General features: G+C 37.2%; 1 protein-coding gene across 1 annotated transcript; it reads right to left on the minus strand.

The window, feature by feature from the left end:
- On the minus strand, window positions 1–13,229 carry LOC106061224 (antistasin-like). Its single transcript, XM_013219299.2, has 2 exons — window positions 13,014–13,229; window positions 1–988 (listed from the first exon to the last, which is right to left on the minus strand). Exons 1-2 carry the CDS (start codon window positions 13,084–13,086, stop codon window positions 414–416), a joined length of 648 nt encoding a protein of 215 aa, XP_013074753.2. The 5' UTR covers window positions 13,087–13,229; the 3' UTR covers window positions 1–413.
- Between the last annotated feature and the right edge of the window lie 2,262 nt (window positions 13,230–15,491).

The following is a 15,491-nucleotide window of genomic DNA, read 5'->3' on the forward strand; positions in this document are numbered from 1 at the left end:
CACATCTCTCAAAAACTAGCATTTATTTTCCCCTTTCGATACCAAACAAAATAATAGTTGATTTCTTTATAGATTCATATCGTGCTAGGTACAAAATATAATTGTGTAAAACATCAACTTCTGAGAATGTCTGTGGGAGAAATGGATAGTACAAAGATAGTAGTGTTAGGGTTAGGGATACCAATAGTTAGTTAACTAAATAGTAGATTTTTTGTATTGATTCATATCTTGTTTGCTACAAAATATAATTGTGTGAAACTTCAAAAAACGCGAGTTGATTTAAGCTTGGACAATGTGGATTTCATTCTATTTCTTTATTAGAAATATTAAAAATTAAAAGTTTACGTTTACAAATTTGTCAGCTGTTCTAAACAGTTTTGTAGCCGTTGCGATGTCGTAAACGGATGAACACTCTAAAGCTTGCATTGGCATGTCAGACAGCCGTTTGAGTCAGACAGGAAACCGTTAGGGCACGCTTGACATGTCAAAACTGGACAATCGATCAATTGGCATTTACATGTTGAGCAGCCATTTGCGTCCATAGCGAAGCCGTTGGGGCAGTAAGTGTCCGGTAAGCAGTCATGCACTGGACATTCAAGGCCTAGGCAAGTACAATTGACTCTACATCCGTATTGATCCACTTCGTAAATAAAATGTTGAGGACACATCATATTCGGGCAAATCAACAACGGGCATTTATTGCACTGACAGATTATACATCCTCTTTTGTCTTTAGCGAAGCCGTTGGCGCATTCATTTATAGGGCAATTAGCGAGTCTGCATTCTACTGGCTGGCAAGAACAAGTTGGGCATCCGTCTGGGGCTACTATTCGGCCGTTGGGGCAATTGAGATTCAAGCAGTCTACGGAGCAGTTTTGGGGGAGACAAGAGCACGTAGTACATCCTTTAGAGTCGGTCGTCCAGTAAGTCCCAAAAGGACATCGACAAGCGATTTCTGGGCATCCGATACCAGTCTCTTCATCTTCAGCTGTGGATAAACAATGTTTAATGACTTATTTTTTTCTAAACAAAAATACGTATCAGAAGTGGCGTATTGAGAGTGCCAAGCGCCCGGAGGACCCCTTGACTGCAAGGCCTGTCGGTGAGGTGACCCCGTCCACACCCATGTCGTAATTGTATATAAAATAGTGTAGTATTTAGATCAGAGGTTCTCAAACTTTTTTTGACCAGGTGACCCCTTTACAAAACTTACCAACGGATCCCTAAGTGAAAAATCTACATAAATGCATAGTGTATAGGTTTGGTCGTCAAAGAATAGTAGGTCTACGTAACAGACATATAAAACAGCAGTGAGGGCCGAGTTATTAAAATTATCCGATCGGATAAAACTGTATACATTCAAAATAACTTCTTCGCTAAAAAGCAATGACGTTATTTTCATTGTATACAAAGTTAATTTTTCTGCGGTCCCCATGCAATCGTCTTACGAGCACTGGGGTTCCGCGAACCACAGTTTGAGAAGCACTGGTTTAAATAACCGTTTTTGAGCCCTCTAAGTTTCCTGCGCATGCCAATGGCTGCCCTACCCACTCCGCGCCCGCCCCTTCGCACGCCACTGCATTTAAAGTTAAACTAAAATATTATTTCTTCATCATTTTACAAGTAATAAACTACTTATAAAAAAGCATTTCCAATTATATCAGTTTTATATTTATATATTTATATATAATAAATAATAATAAAATATAATTATATATTATATGTATTATGTTTCTTTGAAATAAGTGAAATAGCATCATAATAATACAATGTGAACAAAATATGGCCAAAATATATAGTCAAGCCCCGAAGAGGACTCAAAACGCTGACCCCGACCCGACGCCATCGAATGCAGCTTCTCTCTCTACCACTACAAGACGACGCCATCGAATTCAGCTTCTCTCTCTACCACTACAAGACAACGACATAGCTACATAACTTATCAATAGTTTCCAACTACCCTCGTTTGAATGCTCTATTTTTGTTATGGATAGCGAAAAAGCGAAAATGGCTCTTAGAATGCTACCTGGTCACTGCCAGGCGATGTCGCTGGGTCGGGCCTTCCTCAGGGCTCATTTAGCCATGTTTTTATTTTCAACTTCTTATCTTAATATCCTTGGTACTTAGTGCTGCTATTATTATATGTTGCATGTTTATTCATAATAGTAGAAGCTAAAATAAAAACAGATTTCTTTAGAACATATACCTGAATTAGAGAGCTTCCGTATAGTCCAGTAGCGTATACAAACAGGAGCAGATTGGCCATATGGGCATTATGGGCAAATGCCCGGTGGGCTGGTACTCAAATGGGCCTAAAGGGACACTCCAATGGCTCCATGGCACGCATTCAATTGTTAAAAGCTTTATTATATTCTCATATATAAGAGGTTATATGAGCGTCATGTTAAAACATCTTGTATAGACTACAGTGTAATACTAATTTAATCTAACCCATTTTCCAAAATAATATAATAGACAGCGCTATAAGTACGCTTCATCCTTTTAGGGCCTACAAACATAGCAAATAAAAAGCAACATAAGGCCTACATTTCTTATAAAGATATACTGCATGCATACAATTATCGATACATTAAAAACAAGATTACAAAGAGAGTTTGTGTTACACAAACTCAGAGGCGGCCCCCGTCGAAGTCGGATCCCTGTCGGATCTGCATATTCGCAAATAATATTCAAGAGGTGATTTAATTTTGATGTAAAATGTTTTACACGTTTCGGATGTTCCTTCAGAGTTGAAGATAATTACTTCCTAGTCCAAACCTCCCGCAGGACGACGGGGGATGGGAGCGGGAAGGGTTTGAACCCTGGGCCATCCATAAATCTGAACGACAGTCCAGCGCGCAAACCGCACGACCAGGCAGCCATCCGATGGTCAAAAGTAATAATGTTTCAAAGATTCATTTGCCGTAAATTTAAATTTAAATTTAATAAAAAAATAGTAGATTAGTTTTAGTATATTAAAACATTACAATATTGATCAAAACGTTTGGAAATGAAAATCTACACTTTTTTTTTACACTTTAAGTTTAGAAATTGAAATTCTACATCTTAATCTAGTCTATTTTAGTCTAAACTAGATCTAGAAATTCTAGATCTAGACTCTAAAATAATTTTAATTAGAATATAAATCCAGATCTAGATATACTGTAATAAAAATCTAGATCTAGTTTAAAAAATCTAGATTAGATCTAAATCAAGATATCATTCCTTTTTTAAACGCGAGTCACATAACGAGGCTTAATAAACATTACTATACCGAGTTCTTTTTTCATTTCATTTGAAGAATTAATTCCATATAACGTCAGAGGGAAAAAAAAACACTACGTCACACGGCCTAGCTAGACTAAAAATCGCCTTCATCTATAAGAGCCATTTATCGAGTGTTCATAGACTTTGGTGCACCGAGTGCGTTCTTTAAGCATTTCATTTAAAGAATTCATTCCATATGACGTCAAAGGAAAAAAAACACTACGTCACACGGCCTAGCTAGAATAAAAATCGCCTTCATCATTACGAGCCTTTTATCGAGTGTTCATAGACATTGGTGCACCGAGTGCGTTCTTTTAGCATTTCATTTAAAGAATTCATTCCATATGACGTCAAAGGAAAAAAAAAAACACTACGTCACACGGCCTAGCTAGACTAAAAATCACCTTTATCAACACGAGCCATTTCTCGAGTGTTCATAGACATTGGTGCACCGAGTGCGTTCTTTTAGCATTTCATTTAAAGAATTCATTCCATGTGACGTCAAAGGAAAAAAAAACACTACGTCACACGGCTTAGTTAGACTAAAATATGTTTTCATTAATACAAGCAATTTTTTCGAGGGTTAATAGACATTGGTGCACCGAGTGCGTTCTTTTAACATTACATTTAAAGAGTCCATTCATATGACGTCAAAGAAAAAAAATTCCATTACCTCAGTACCGGTACCAAAAAAAAAAATGTCTTTATTTACACGAGATATTTAACGAGGGTTCATAGACATTGGTGCACTGAGTTCTAATAGATATTATTTAAAAAGGATCAAAGCCACATTGTTTTTGCGTTTTGTCTGTCAGTCGGTCTGTCCGTTATCTTGATATAAAAAAAACAACTAAAAGTTATTAAAAATTGATTAACCTTTATTTTACGTTTCAAAACATCGCAATAATTTTTAGGTATGAACACAATTGAAAAGTTTATATAATAGATTGTTCCGGATGTTTGTATAAATAGTAAAAGAAAAAGAGAATTTCAGATAAATGTAATACCGTTAATTAAATTTTTTGGATGGTCTCGTATAAAAATTAGATGTACTACAGCCACGTGGAGAGATTTTCATACCTTACTTTAGTGTTTGGATTCTGTTTTCCTTAAAAATCGGAACATAATATTAACGATAATTAGATTTTTTAATGTTTTAGGTAGAAAGTTAAATGTACTGTAAGAGAGTAGTGAGTTAAAATATTTTTCATAAAAATCCATAAAAACATTATTTCGTAAATGAGAAGATTATTTGTTTATTAATTAGAAGAGGGATTTCAAACAATTAATTGGCGTTAGTAGATTTTTAAATAAATTCGGAAATTTCTGGCGACGATTTGTAAGAAACAAAATCCGGAACTTTCTTTATCGATTACAAAACTTCTATGTTATGTTTTACAAGAAAATTAAATGTCTAAAAAGTAATTTTCAGTAATCAATTCTAGTAAATTACTTTTTTTAAAAGCCTTATGCGATTTCAAACAATCATTAGGCATAATTCATGTTTTATAAAACAATATCCGGAACATTTTTACACTTAATGAAATATAAGTCAGTATAGAGATTATGATTTAGCATTAATATGCTATTTACATAAAAAAAGGAACAACATATTATTGATAATGTGTTTTTGCAACGTTTAAGCATGGAAATTGAATGTAATATAAGTTAGAAGAGCAAACAAACATTTGTTGGCGTTGATTAGTTTTGCACACAAAAATCCGGAACAATCAATTTTAGATACTTAAAACTATTGAGATGTTATGGGAGGAACATTAAAGGGTAAATCAGATTTTCAATAGCTTTTAGAGTTCTAGTTTTTTAAATCTAATCGTGACGGACAGGCGGACCAACAGACAAAACGCACAAAAATAAGCTTCTTTTATTCGGATGGGGGCACTAAACAAAAAATAAATAAAATCTGATTTTTAAAAAAAGTTTAAGGAATTGGTTTAGCACCTGATCATGTTGCGACGTTACGCTACTGCACGAAAATCGCTGCATAAAAAGTCCATTTAAAAAAATGTGCGTGATATTTACATACAAAGTGCATTATTAGCCTTTATAAACAAACAGAAATGTTTTCTTTTAATTTTAGCAGCTAGTTGACCAGAAAAAACGTCTTTAACTATTATTTGTATTTGTTGTAAACATTTCCTGTACATTTTAAAAATATATTTGACTTAGTGATACTGAAAATACACAAAAATTGTCCATCTTTGTTAGCATATTGTAACATTGCCTCCCTTACATTTACGTAATTGTTTTAGAATTGGTGTATTTTTATGAAAAAATCGCTTGCATAATTAATTTTATAAATTAAACGGTTTGCTTTTAGAAAACCAAAAGTAGCCGTTGCACCTAAACTTTTCAAGCCGGATTTAATGATGAAATATTATTTTTCATATCTCTTCTAGTTTTCGAGATCTGAGTGTGACAGACGAACAGACGGACAGACGGACAGACGGACATTTTGCACAAACCTAATAGCGGCTTTTTCCCCTTACGGGGGCCGCTAAAAAAAAGCGTAATGCTTTTGAGAACTGATAGGCCTATATTTGGAGGCCCATCATATGAGATACAATTTATGGGCTGTACTGTATAGAATTGCCTGGGCCGATTTTGGCATCCAGTCCGCTCCTGCATGGTTCTTAATAACTAAAGAATGATAGATTTAAAAAAAAAACAACTTATATTAAGCGTATCAATTAATTTGGATCAGTCATATAATAAAATTTGTAATAAGCCTCAGACGACACTCTATAATGGGGATTAATTCAACTTATACCACCATTCAGTCAAGTAAATGAATTATAGATTTTATATAGCGCTACTTTCAATCTTATAGCACCCTCAAAGCGAGGGGGAAGGGGTATTTGGAAGAAGGCTTTCCGTGCAGCCCTTAGGGGCTCAGTAAACCAGACTTGCCTACAAGTACGCATCTTGCGTATTTTGTATGCAGATGGACACAAAAATACCCGAGTACAGTTTATCATCTGAAAATACGCATTTCCCCCTCTAAAAAAAACCTACAATCAACAAAAAAAAACAAAAAAAAACAAGTAGTTCCTGTTAAACATATATATAGATCAGTGTGTCGATGCCTGAAAATTCCTGGAAATGGACAATTCTTTTAAATAAACAACGTCATAGTATCGCTTTTTTTTTTCCTCGCGCATTGACGCACGAAGATTAAATGTTTTCTAGATCTTACTGATTAATATAAAGCAAAGTTCCTTTGAATGTGTCAGTTTATATGAAGTCTTCAAACTGATTGGGAATCAATTCATTCATTCATCTAGACAGGATCTAGAATTAGAGATATTGTAAGATATCAGTCACCTACAATATAATTTACGTAAATCTTGATTAAGAATTAAGATCTAGACATTCTAGATATGGATATTTTTACTAGACTTAGATTTAGAACTAATCAAGATCAAAGTAGATCTAATTATAGATTTCGACTACTGACTAGGTCTAGGTCTAGTAGCTCAAGACTTTAGATATTTGGAACTAGATCTAGATCTACTCAAAAGCAGCAATTTTGTTATTGTTTGTTTTACATATTTCGGATGTTCCTTCAGAGTTGAAGATAGTTTACTTCCTAGTCCAAACCTCCCGCAGGACGACGGGGGATGGGAGCGGGCAGGGTTTGAACCCTCGACCGTCGATAAATCCGAAGGACAGTCCAGCGCGCAAACCGCACGACCAGGCAGCCATCCTATTCATGAATGCATGCCAGAATACCCGCTGACGGATGTGTTTGAGCTATAAAATGTCTTGGGCTAAAGATTCAATTTAATAATCAGATTATTATATTTTTAAAAATTATAACGGTAAAACCAGAGTTGTTCTAGTGGGGCCAGTTAGCTAGAAATTCTTTTCCGAAAGAAATACATCAGCCCTCATTTTTTTTTTTAGGAAACTCGTTAAATCTGTTTTTGAGATCTGTGTCCAGGTTCCAGGTTTTGCTACGGATTTAAAAGCTGAATTAAGAATTGTCTTCGAGTCACAAGTATCTGAGTATTTCCCAGTGACCCGGCTAGGATAATAATTATATTCATAGTTTTATTTACTCCATAACTTTCAAGTTAAACCCATACTGTCTCCATACACTGTGCATTGAGATGGCAAGATGTCTTATAATAGTGATTCTGAAACTGTGGTCAGCGGACTCCGCAAAAAGATGAAAATTGTATAAAATTAGAAAAGCTTCTTCGCTCAAAGCCAAAGATAATTTAAACAACAACCAACTCGGTCCTCACAACGGTTTCAAATGTCTATTACGTATTATTCTTGGTCGACCTAAATAGCAGATTTGAAGAGATTCTTCATTTGTATATTCCCGACTGGGTGTTGAACTCTTTTGCACGTGGACATACTCAGAACTCAATCACACATGAATCCATACTAATGGCAATGTCTTCGATCCCAAAGATTCGGTATGAACGCAGTGTTTCACGTTTGTTTTGTAAAATGTTTTACATATTTCGGATGTTCCTTCAGGGTTGAAGATAGTTTACTTCCTAGTCCAAACCTCCCGCAGGACGACGGGGGATGGGAGCGGGCAGGGTTTGAACCCTCGACCGTCGATAAATCTGAACGACAGTCCAGCGCACAAACCGCACGACCAGGCAGCCATCCACGTGACTGTATATATTTATTTATATATCATATTTTTACGCATCTCATGCAGACAAAGCCGTTGTCGGCTTTCTTTCCGTCTTCTGCGTCTGTCTCTAATAAGGGCTTTCCTTTGGGTCTTTAATGTGTGTCCCGCAGCCAAACTAATACAGGAGCAGCTTATTGAAATATCCACACACGAGAAACTTAAACCAATGTTTGAAAAAGGAGACCATGAATTCTAGATACAAAGACAGATTCTGCATTATGGGTCATCGTACAGAAGCTGTTGACGATTCTGCATTATGGGTCATCGTACAGAAGCTGCTGACGATTCTGCATTATGGGTCATCGTACAGAAGCTGCTGACGATTCTGCATTATGGGTCATCGTACAGAAGCTGTTGACGATTCTGCATTATGGGTCATCGTACAGAAGCTGTTGACGATTCTGCATTATGGGTCATCGTACAGAAGCTGTTGACGATTCTGCATTATGGGTCATCGTACAGAAGCTGTTGACGATTCTACATTATGGGTCATCGTACAGAAGCTGTTGACGATTCTGCATTCTGACGTTTTTTCTGAAAATATTGAAACCTACCTTTTTACCTGCCTCGATGGACCACTTCGGGGGCCGATTTTGAGTTTGTGTTTCCACACAAAACTGTCTTTGTAACCTTGTTTTTTTTTTCGGAAATGTTTATTAATGGCTCCCGAAAGGGGAAAAGACGCTATTAGTTTTGTGTGAAATTTCTGTCCGTGTGTCCGTCCGTCCCGTTTAGATATCGTAAACTAGAAAAGATAGTGAAAATCGACATCACAATATTTTAGACCATTAAAGGTTCTGATGCAACGGCTACTTTTTCTTTTTCTGAAAGCGAAAAATCTCCACAGAAACTGTCTTTGTAACCTTGTTTTTAACAAAATTATAATCCCAATAAACACTCCTACAAAATGTTTTTTTTTTTAACATTTGTAACTTACGTACAAGGCAGTTATGTAGCTTTTTCACTTAAGGGTCTGTGGGTAATTCTGACTGTTTAAAGCGGTCCCCCGATGTCAAAATGTTTGGGAACCTCTGTCTTTAAACAACCAGGGACATCCATATAAACCTATATCTAGATTTAAACTTGTGGTTCGAGTTACTATTCTCGCAACACGACTCCAGACTTATACTTAACTAAAGCCACAGAATAATAGAACAGAAGCTTGTGGGAAAAGGTAAGAGGCTTGTGTATGTATTGACTGGTTAATACTTGTGAATTATCCTCTAATTTATACTATTACGTTAGGTGATAAGAAATTATATGGGTCTACCTAGCCGCGGCCCAGCGCCCAATTCTAAGTATAGGCCTACTACTCAAGATGCAAATTCTACTTCTCTAAGTCTAATTTCACTGCACAGCAATAACCCCAGATTACATTTTAGGGAGAAGATTTAAATCAAGGGGAGATACTCGTGACAGAAATGAAAGAGATACTAACATATTTTTATAACTCTGGTGGTGATGCGGATAGTGTTAGGGGTGTGTGTGTGTGTATTGAGCCGATACAAATCGCTCCGGGCAACGGCAAGACGAGCGGTCAACACTGACGAGTTGGGAAGGACAACCGCGATGACTGGCTAAGTCATCTTAAGTGAACATTACTCAGACCAGTTACGTCGGATATAGTCAGGTGACCACCCAGAAGGAAGGAGCGGTGTTCTGTCCGGTTCTAGAAGGCCATGAGAGACCCTATGTAAAGGTATCAGAGACGACTTAACTACACGATCTACGCTTCAGTACAGTACGACTGGGTTCGGCAAGCTACGGAGAAGCCAGTAGAGTTCATTCTACAACAATGTAGAGTCTCTATACGGTGGTACAGATATTCACTGTAGAGCTGCAGTGTAGCGAATTTGAAACCGACAACAAGATGTTGATCTTCAAGAAGGCATCCTTGCCCTCCCTTCACTTTCAGTGAAGTCCAGTAGGGAATCTGCACCAAAGGCACCATTATCCTATTGATTGTTGGAAAGGCTTTTATCCAACAACCAGGCCTGGACGTGGGGCTCTTCACGCCTGTCATGTCTGAGGGCTCCCAGCATTGACGGTGATAATGACTGGGCTAGCGCGGGCCGTACCACGTACACGAATCTATAAGTGGCCGAGAACAGCGCTGACCATGGGGAGATTGTCTCATATTCCTATACTGTAACCGCCACTGTTCCGTATAAGGACCGCCACTCCAGCTTAACGGCTAACTGATGGCGGCCACCTGCGTGGATAGGTGTGGCGGACTTGTTGGACTGGTGTGTGAACTGTGTGTGTGTGTGTGTGTATGCCTATATGTGTGCCGATTAGGTAGAAGTGGTCTCCCTTCACTATTCAACCATATGAAATCAGTTCACATCCTATTTGTTTATAGGTGGGTCGGGCTGATTCGGTTGAGTTAGCCGGAAAATAGAAGAGACAGAGGTGGGTGGTTATATATCATCAACAAATTGACGGATGAAGATGGAAAATGGAAAATGTTAACTACATCTACGCATTCTACAACCAGTTACGTAATTTAGGTGAATAGGATCCTTTGGGAGTCATCGTAATACAACAGCCTATAAAACAACATTAATCTGTTCGTATTGGGGCAGATGATATCTTGTCAATATTAAACGCATATGTTAATTAAGTAATTAAGTACTGTAACTGTTTGAAGAAACATTAGTAAGAAAGCTAAAAAGATTTAAAAAAAAACTCTTGGTCACGATTTTGAGATTTTATCACCATAAAGGACATACGAGATACCGATGAGACTTCTGTCCATTAGCGATACAAAAACTCTTTGTTCTTATCTATCTTCTTATCTTATATAATACAGACGTTACTTCAAAAAGAGGGCGCGGTGGGTGATCGGTAAATCATTTATGCTTGGCTTCCGTACCGGAGGTCCCGGGTTCGAATCCTGGTGAAGACAGGGATTTTTAAATTTAGGGATCATTGGGCGCCTATTAGTCTGGGTACCTGACATTAGTTGAGGAAAGGTAAAGGCGGTTGGTCGTTGTGTTGGCCACATGACACCCTCGTTAACCGTGAGCCACAGAATCAGATGACCTTTACATCATCTGCCCTATAGACCACAAGGTCTGAAAGGGGAACTACTTCAAAAAAATGATTACGTCCTACGCGTCATGCATCTAATCCTTCATGTTAACCAATGAATTAAATTCTGCCAAGTCACTGGTTTTCCTGGCTTGTTCAGGCAACCAAATCCATGCTCTAATAGCGTACAGATTTGTCCTAGCATATGGAACGAGGTATGTGCATTTATCTCTGTGTCTTTCTGAGTATTTTATTAGATTTTGTTTTTGTATTTGAAGATTATGGTACAGTGTTTTATGTATAATTGCTACCTTACTTTTTAGTCTTCTGTCCTGAAGGCTTTCTAAATTTAGTGATTTTACTAAAGGTGTTACTCTAGTCAAATGTAAATATTCGTTAGTTATGAATCTTACTATTCTATTTTGTGTCTGTTCCAGTTTCTTAATATTTTCATTAGTTGAGGGGTCCCAAAAAGAGGATGCCAAAATATTTTAATTTTTTAAGCAAACTATGGTGGTGAACTTTGTCAAAAGCCTTGGAAAAATCTAATAAGATATCTTTTTTATCACTATTATCTAAACCTTTTGAAAAATCAATTAGACCTATTAGTTGTGTTTCACATGATCTATATTTCCTAAAGCTATGTTGGTAATGGGTAAGGACATTATGTTTGTCTAAGTGGTTTATGATGTTACTACATATTATGTATTCTAAGATTTTACAAGTGATGCTGGTTAGTGATACTGGTCTGTAGTTTCCTGGGTCAGATTTTTCTCCTTTTTTAAATGGGGGAGGGGGGGCATTATCTTATTTCCAGTCCCTTGGTACTCTGCCCTGGTTAACATATGCATGAAAAAGTATTTTGAACACTGGTGTTAGCTAATTGCTTCGTTCATTGAGTAATCTAGCTTGAATACCATCAGGTCCGAATGTTTTATTTGAATTAATGTTTGCTAATACTTTTTGGATCCCCTTTTCTTGTACTACTATATAGGTTTTCATTCTGCTTATCTTATCTTATCTTATCTTATATAATACAGACGTTACTTCAAAAAAGAAGATGATTACGTCCTACGAGTCATGCATTTAGTCATGCATATTAAGCAATGACTTAAATTCTGCCAAGTCACTGGTTTTCCTGGCTAGCTCAGGCAACCCATTCCATGCTCTAATAGCACTAGAGAAGAAGGAGCATTTGTACAAATTTGTCCTAGCATATGGGACGAGGAATGTGCCTTTACAAAGCTTCTTTAATCTATTATTAAACCAGCATTTATTTATTTTGTTTGATGTGTATTTGGTTGGTATATGATTTTCTAAAAATTTTTTTAAGATAGTTTTTAATGAAATTCCAGAGGTTGGTTAATGTCTTTTTCTGAAAAGAATGTTTGTTGAAAGTTTAATGCAGCTTGGTGTAGTTGTGTTAGGTTGCATTAGTGCCAGAGGAAAATTTTTCTTTTGAATTTTATATTGGCTACTGCTTTTATCTGTGTATTTTAATATCATGGTCTGATATATCAGGGATAATATCATAATCTACTACTAATCCATTTCTGTTGGTTAAGAAGAGATCTAATTTAGTTGAATTTTTAATGATTTGATCTAAACTTAGGTTGTGTAAAGTTTTCTTGAAAAGCTTACCTATGTCCTTAAGGTTTCGGTGTTTATCTATGGTTAATGTTTTCCATTTTATATCAGGTAAGTCACCCGTAATCCAAAAAATAAAAAAAAAATATTTTTTATAAATTGTAGTTAACTAATTGCATAGTTCTTGCATGTACTCAAAACTAGAATTGGGTGGTCTGTAGATACTGTATATGTTAGTGATGGCCTGGGATGGTGAGGTGGTGTAATATAATTTCTTCTGCTATAAACGTGTTTTTAATTGCTAAAAGAACGCCTCCATGATTATCTGTCCTATCTTATCTATATATTTAATAATCACTATTGAAAAGATCAATGTGGAGAAATAGAACAAATAACAAATTCACTTACTGCGTTTTAATTATTGCTAGTTGAAAGTTTATGAGACACTTACCTAGACATGCTGTCAATGTTATCAATAACACAGCTAGAAACAGCAACTCTCTGCTCTTCCTTGTTCTGGTCATTCTCTACACCGCTAGATCTGTTGGGGGTTCTTCTTTGATATGAGGCGGCAATGTTTTGATCTCATGCAGTTGGACAGGTAGGGCTGCTCTCACATTGACTGTCTCACAAGCTAAGTGTGTGTGTGTGTGTGTGTGATCGCCCGGGGATTGGTGTGTGTGTGTGTGTGTATCACTATGTCGATTGTGAGAGGAAAAAGAAACCCAAAATTGCAATGAAAAATCTACCAGGTCTTTCTGTTTGACTGACACCGATGACCACGTGACTTTTACGTATGTGTCTGTACTGTACGTATGTCAGCACGTGTTATGAACACTATCATTATAGACACAAGAGGGGGGGGCAACTTTGAATTGTAAGTCTATAATACACTCGGAACTTAAAGCACCGTGATTATAAATTCAAAATCATTGATATAGTAACACCATAATTATCTTTCAGAAAGGCTACCGATGAAGTAGGTTAGAGTGTATTCAGACGAAGACTTTGAAAGCTATAGCCACGAAGGTTAATCTAGGAAGAAAAGATAAAATGGCGTTAAGAAAACGTAAAATAATTGGTTTTAATTTCAACATTTTTTAAAGGCACCAAGAACCGGTTAGAGTATTTTATATGCAAGTGATTATTTTTGCCCCTAAAGCAAAATTTAAATCTATCTATCTATCTATCTATCTATCTATCTATCTATCTATCTATCTATCTATCTATGCGTGTGTAATGTAATACAGGGCCGGTCGTAGGCATAAGCAATTTAGGCAGCCGCCTACTATGATACAAAGTTTATTCATGAATGTACTTTTTAGACTTCAAATGCTAGAAGACCATTTCTTTCCTCCTTTTAGGTTGAGCCTAAAAAATCAATTGATGACATCTGTGTTTATTGTTTTTTTACCTCTACCTTTACCTATCCCATAGTCTTTTAGATCTTTGGGGCACCAAGCAAAACTCGTCCACCGTCTTTCTCCATTCCTCCCTCCTTTTCCTTAGTTAGAACCTTTTTAATAGCAGGCCCGTCCATTCTTTTATGTTGTCCTTCCATACTTTTTCTGCCTGCCTCTTCGTCTTTTTTCCTGGTACTGTTCCCTGGCGGAAGGTTTTTGCGAGCCCCGAAGATCTTGTAATATGGCTATAGATTTTAAACTTGCGTTTTTTTACTATAGTTAGCTGGTCAACATGGGGTCCGATCGCTGCAGTAACCCTGTCTCTAGTCTCTTGGTTTGTGATGCAAACTTTGAGTGTCATACCTAGGATCCTTCTGTAGCATCTCAATTCCATTTCTAGGAATCTCCTCTCAAGCGATGCAGTCAGCGTCCATAACTCGGAAGAATATAAAAATGTGGCGATGACCAGGGAGCGCATCAGTCTGACTTTGGTGTCAAGGGCTATGCCTTTGACTTTCTAATTTGTTTTGAGTTTTGCAAGTGCTGCTATGAACTGTGCAATTCAGGCCAGTAGTTAGGGTTAGGTTCCCTTATCCGAGGCTGTCTTGTCTATGCACGTCACCAAGTCAGCTAGTACACCAAGAGGCTAGTTTTTAGGTTCTGCTGTACTTTCAGCCGTGCAGCACCAACGACATTGTTGCTCCAGGTCCAGTGCGACAGCTGGACAAAGGACGCTTCTTTCATCTAGTCCCAGGCCCGTATAAGACATTGGCCCCCAAATCACCCCAATAGAAAGAAAACTATATGGAGAGCTCCCTGATTTGGAAACCACTGCGCAGTTCATCTCATGTATTGGTCTAGTCATATGAACACTCCAATGAGAACGATGAAGAAGAAGAAGAAAATCTAGTTCCAGAACACTAGACTGAGTATTTTTCCTTCCCGTTGCTATGGGGATGAAGAAAGTGTCTCCATCAACATTGTGTTCTTGTCTCGCGATAAACAGTGCGCACCATATCAATCAGTGTGGAGGCTGAGTTAGTACAATGTAGTCTATTTTTAGCGACCATGTAAAGAAACAATTAAAGCCGCTATTAAATGTGTCAAGTCAGTATCACGGTCTGTCACGTTTAGATCTCGGAAACTTGCAGGGCCTCGTGCATCAGTTGTATGTGATAGAAGGAAATTATACTTCAAAATTATTTTTTTTTTACGGAGATAGGTTGGGTTGTGGTTATTGATAGCTTTAAGTTCATAGCTTCTGCTATCTGCTGAAAATAAGAATTATAGTTTTTATATAGCGTTACTTTTATGCTTATAGCATGTTCATAGCGCTATTGTCCAATCAAGTTTGTGGACAAGTGGGGGGTGGGGGAAAACGTATTTGGGAGAAGGTTTTCCGTGCTGCTTTTAGGCTCTCATTAAACACAACTCTGCTCGAGTCGGGTGTTGAACCTCGAGCCCCTTTCATAGGTAGCCAAGACAAGGTAGCTTCTCGACCACGCTTCCCATAATCTCGAAACATT

This window comes from Biomphalaria glabrata, chromosome 5 (genome assembly GCF_947242115.1).
Source record: "Biomphalaria glabrata chromosome 5, xgBioGlab47.1, whole genome shotgun sequence".
Taxonomy (NCBI): Eukaryota; Metazoa; Mollusca; class Gastropoda; family Planorbidae; genus Biomphalaria; species Biomphalaria glabrata.

Bases quoted from the DNA above. Each gene is read 5' to 3' on its own strand.
- LOC106061224 (XM_013219299.2), bottom strand. From the start codon at position 13,086: ATGACCAGAACAAGGAAGAGCAGAGAGTTGCTGTTTCTAGCTGTGTTA. The intron at 989-13,013 runs GTAAGTGTCTCA...GTTTATCCACAG, and splicing joins AACATTGACAGCATGTCTAG to CTGAAGATGAAGAGACTGGT.